Source organism: Dendrobium catenatum, unplaced genomic scaffold, assembly GCF_001605985.2.
Source record: "Dendrobium catenatum unplaced genomic scaffold, ASM160598v2 fragScaff_scaffold_1250, whole genome shotgun sequence".
In the NCBI taxonomy this organism is placed as follows: domain Eukaryota; kingdom Viridiplantae; phylum Streptophyta; class Magnoliopsida; order Asparagales; family Orchidaceae; genus Dendrobium; species Dendrobium catenatum.
The window spans coordinates 309773-315335 of NW_021319712.1; the positions used below are offsets into that span (position 1 = coordinate 309773).

A 5563-nucleotide genomic window follows, 5' to 3' on the forward strand; every position below is an offset into this window, starting at 1 on the left:
TAGCGTACTTAATAGAGAACTTTTATACCCTACAGAGAACTTTTATGTCAAATTTGATGCCTAGATGGACTTGTACCAAATTATTTGTAATTGCTATATATTATGTCTAATTTTTTATTGATAAGAAAGTAAAATATTTAGAATAAATTTTTAGTCATTAAAGAAATTTATTGTGTGATAAGTAACAAAATATTGTATTTTTGGGGAATATTTGCTGGGGTGTTTTTGGGGCATATTCTTTGATGGTTATCTCTAACTTCATAAATTTTTAGTCCAAAGATCCCGTTGGCTATCTCGTCCCAATGAATCAATAGAAAAGTCATATGCACTTCACTTCAAGTCTTTTTGGATGATGGCTCATCAAACCAACTACCCCGTCACAAATAAAATAATTTTATGCTATGTTTGAGAGGGTTTTTTAAAATAATATAAAAGTTTTAATTTTAATTTTTTTACAAAAAAAATTGTTTTAAGAAGCAGTAAGAGAAAACGGTCACAAACTAAACCTTGAACCCTCAATGTGGGCTAGTAACGTCACCTATCACAACAAAATATATTCAAGCTTCATTTGGGACATTTTTTTAACTATTTCTTTAAGCAGTTTTTAGTACAATTTTTTTTTTAAAATTAGTAATTTGTGTATGAGAAAACTGCTTTAGAAAGTAATAAAAAAATTATCCCAAATAAAATCTCAATCGATTCCTTGAAATGATTCATTTCACACAAACGAAATAATACTCACATTTGACCACATTATCAAGAAGAATTTCATTTATATTTTTCTTCGAATAAATTTGAATCCAACAATGATCTTCCCGAAGTTTTGCTTTGATCATTAGATTTAGGTTAAACAAATTTTGAGGATGTTATAACGATACAATAATACTCTCTTAAAATAAGATGTCAATTTACAATAAAATAAATCGAGCAATTCAATCAAGCTAGAATTGATTCGACAATATTTTTATCTATTCAATCTTATTCTTAGAAGAAATGGTTCTAATAGTGAACGAAATTGGTTCACAGTTGAACTGATTAGATCGATCGGTACGAATACTAAATATTAAAATTTATAATAAATTTTGAGCTCACATTTATCATGGCATATGCAAATACATGAATTTATTAACTCTTTTTTATCATTGTTAATTCTATAAATAAATAAATAAAAGTTCAATTATATATGCATAAATATAATATATTTCAAAAAAATATGACACATGATGCATAAAAAGTTGCTTAATTTTTTTTTTTTTATATTATGGAAATGAATGATTTATGATATGAACACATTGCACATTAATACACTGAATAAATATAAAGAGTTTAAATTTTAAATGTTATATAGATAAATATAAAAAATTAAATATTTGATACATAAACATATAAATATTTTATGGTAATAAACTAATAATGTAAATAACTCAGTCTCCAATGCATAATTTAAAGAGTTGTTTGCTATAAAATTTAATTTGATATGTTGGTTGGAAGCTTTAACGACTAACTAAGAGTATTGGGTTGCCATGTGTAAGAGTTGCCCCCTCCCACCTTAAAAAAAGGAGAAATTATTCTATGTGGAGTTGCAGAACGTCATCCGGAGACTAACCATAATGTGCCACACTAGTGATACCGAGCCGCAGTACCAAGTACAGTGTGACGTAACACATTCCGGTTAATCTTCGGACGGCAATCAGCGTCTGCACAGAATAATTTAAAAAAAAAAATATAATTGATTAGGAAGAGAAAAAAACAAGACATAAATTCATTTATAAAACACAAAACAGAAAATATCTGAAGAACACAAAAACCTCTCCATCTCAACACTACTAAACCCTAAAAATCCAACAATAAAAGCTGTAGATCCAACGGCCGAGAGATTACACCAGCACATTGATTACCAAATTTTTCAAGCACTAACAAAGGATTTTTGAAGCAACGAGAGGAAAATCCTGTGGCGTTAACCAAGCATACTTAAATCTTACCAGCGCACCAGGAGCAATCGGCCGTCCACCGCCCACAAGGCAGCGTTCTTCGTCGAGGGGTTTAATCGATCGCGGATCGACGGCTTCTACGCTGCTAAGACCGTAGCATCGGACCACAACCCTAGATTGCTGGCAATGGCAGAGATTGCTTAGATTTACCTCATATTCCGGCTTTCCTTCGACGATCCGACCGGTCCGAGTCTGGTGGACGACAATGTCGGAGCTCCGGCAAGACGCGGACCGAGCTCCGGCTATGGCGAGGCTGATAGTTGCTAAGACTGAGAAGAACTTGAGAAGTTTGCACATTGTGTGATGTATGCTACCTCGTGCTTGCTGGAGCTGGATTTGGGGGTTTTCTCTGTGGCTCACTTTGGAGATTTGGGGATCTGATAGGTCTTATATAAGGAGTTGGAGTGGGAGTGAAAATGGGATTCGATGCCATGTGAGCGCATCGAATGAGGAATTTCAGAGAGGTGGGCTGAGAATTGTTATTAATGTGAAAGTAGCTGAGCAGTTCATCTTTTGCTTTTCCAATAAAGAAATATTGGGTATAAAATTTGTATATATAATATATCAAAATGATTCTAACTATATTAAATTATCATTTTCATCTCAATAATTTATTTTGATCATTTTTTTAATCATATATTTGAATTAAAAAAAATTATATATTTGGATCATATATTTTAATATTTATCATTCATCATTAAATAAATTGTTAATATTATATTTAAATTGACATCATATTATATATATAAAGAAAGAAAGAGAGATTTTTTCGGAGGAGAGTTGATCATTATATAATTGAGTATTTCAGGAAAAGATAATTATGATTTTATTGCCTTCAAATATAAAAAATTGAAATTTTTTCACATTTGTTGCTCTTTTTAAAATTTTCTCCCACTTAAGTTTTTTACTTGTATAATTTTATATGATGCTTTTTTTTCTTATAATTGTCCATTTTAAAGTGTAGAGAGTTTAAAAGGAATTAGAACTAAGCAAAAAGATTGTAGGAGATATTTTGCATATATTAGAAATTTTTTGTTTGTGAAATACATGAGTGAATGTAAATATTCGAAGGAGGCCTTTATATGTTGTTTGATCACCTTAGAATTTTTCAAATAATTGTAAATGAATATGTCATCATAAAATCTATGAAATTCAATTCCTAAACAATTCTTATATTGCATATCAAAATTAAATGTATTATATTGAGTTTTAAAATAACATAAAGAATATACTTTGATTAATAAAATCAATTTTGCGTTCCTTGAGATAATTTTAAAGTCGACTCAAACATTCACTTTTGTCTTAACTCTAACCAATCAAAATCATTTATTTTGAATTGAACTTAGTTAGTTTTAACTTGATTCGACATCACCTTAAATTTGGAGAAATTATTATGTGCGGAGTTGGGACATAGCTCTGTTCATACTTCAATAAAAATGTGTAATGTATACATGTTTGTAAATTTGAATAGAGTGTACGTACACACACTATGTACATAAGATGTTTAGGGTTTTTTTTTGGAATCAAGATGTCGTTCAAACTCCACACATAATAATCTATTCTAACATAAATGAGTAACAAGAAAGAAATATTCAGGGGAAAATATTACGAGAAATAAAAAGTGCAAATACATTATTATACTCCTTTTTTTTATTTCTTTACATAATCTTTCTTTTGTTGCATACCAAACATAACTATAAGACATCCTTAATATTTTATAATATTTTATCCATAAAATTTTAAGCTTAGTGCATGTAAGGAGTCCAAAATAAGTAAACCTTCACTCCCCCTTAAAAAATTAAAATATAAGAATGATAGACTACTCAATATATCCAAGCACATACATATCAATAATACTATTTTGATGTGTTGAAATTTTTTGCGGGCCCCTTGCATGTGAATTTGGCTGTTATGATGGGTAGGCTTGAGAAGGATGAGACTTATTTAGGATAGGGTTGGATGTGATGAAAAAATAAAATATGATTGTAAATAGTTGAAAAATTAAGGGTGGATATGCAAATATATGCTCAGAATTTAATGGATAAGATTCTTGCTGGAAAACTACAAATAGAAGGGCTAAATTTAAAAATTACTTGTATTGGTTACAATTATCCTCATAATTTAGTCATTAGTGTGAATGGAACACTCTTAAGGTTACATTAGAAAAAAATATTTCATTTAATGTGTTTGTTATATCAATAAAAGGTCAAAGAGTTGAATTTTGCTATAAATTTTGCATGTTACAAATTTAGAAATTCCATTGAAGGGTTTGGTTTGCATGTGCAAGCACAATTAGCTTATATGACTTTTGTTCTTCCAAGCATTTGGCTTATTCAAAGGAGTCACATGGAATGTTTGGAAGATAAGCTTCACCTCACATGGGGTTGGGTGGATGAGAGTGTTTGAGTCAGCACCAATGCATGTGAGGAAGAGTGAGGAAGGAGAAAATGCATTTGTTGATTTCAAAGAATTTTAGACTTGTAGTGCACCTAGATGATAGATAGTTCCTTAATATAATTTTTTTAAAAAAATCTTACATTGGCAAAATTTAACAAAAGTTCTTCTTATTAAAGGACTATTTAATTTGAAATAAAAGGATCATAAAATATTTTAAATACAAAGATTTTTGAGAATTTTGATGTTTAATTTAAAATAAAATAAATATATTTTAAAATTTTAATACATTTAAAATTCACAATCTGATTAATGTTTTATGTATTTAAAATTTCTTAGATTTAGGTTGAAACTTAAATATACCACAAATTAATCATCATTACTACCGTCAACAACCAACCAACATTAGATTTTGTTTGAGACGACTTTCTTACTATTTAAAGTAATTTTTTAATATAAAAATTTTAATTTTTATACTAAAAAAATTATTTTAAGAAATAATAAAGCTATAAAAAACAAAGCATTAATCACTTCCGGCCACCAACATTCACCACCGCCGGCCATCAACCACATCACTCATTTTACTTTCATTTTACCCACCGCTCACTTTAAGCATAGATTAAGCTTTAGATGTATATATTTAATTTTTCAATTAGTGAAGTCCAGAACTCTAAGTCTCTAACCAATAGAGTCAAGCCAATAATTTAAGTATTGTTTGTGCTCATAAATATGAGGAGATTTCTCAATTTCTGCGGTTTGCAAATGAATATATTTGATTTCACTTCATACATTAACATGATCCAAGTATGAGTTCCAAAAATAATATTAGCAGCATATTAAAAGGCATCTAATATTATTTTAACTATAGCTGATGGGACAAAGAAACAAATCAACTACGGATTTTACAAACATAATACAACAAAACTTGCCAAAAAGCACCCATCGAGACTTAAGGTGATTGGTGGGCGAGCAAGGTTGAAAATCCCCCATTCCAGGTTCAAATCCCATCTACTACGGTCTCGCCTCTTCAGTGGGGCAAAGCGAGTGTGGGCTGAATGCCTATGAGTGGCATCGCAAGGCTCCGTTGAGGGATTAGTTACGCCACCAAACACTTCCTTTGAAGTGGCAGCAGATAGATACCTACATTCCAAAAAGAAAAAAAATATCTTGCCAAAAAA

The 5563-nt window shown here is 30.0% G+C and overlaps 1 protein-coding gene across 1 annotated transcript; it reads right to left on the reverse strand.

The window, feature by feature from the left end:
- Positions 1-1737: 1737 nt before the first annotated feature.
- On the reverse strand, positions 1738-2490 carry LOC110110713 (TPD1 protein homolog 1-like). The gene has a single exon (XM_020842316.2). The coding sequence runs from the start codon at positions 2286-2288 to the stop codon at positions 1914-1916; it is 375 nt and encodes a 124-aa protein (XP_020697975.1). The 5' UTR covers positions 2289-2490; the 3' UTR covers positions 1738-1913.
- Between the last annotated feature and the right edge of the window lie 3073 nt (positions 2491-5563).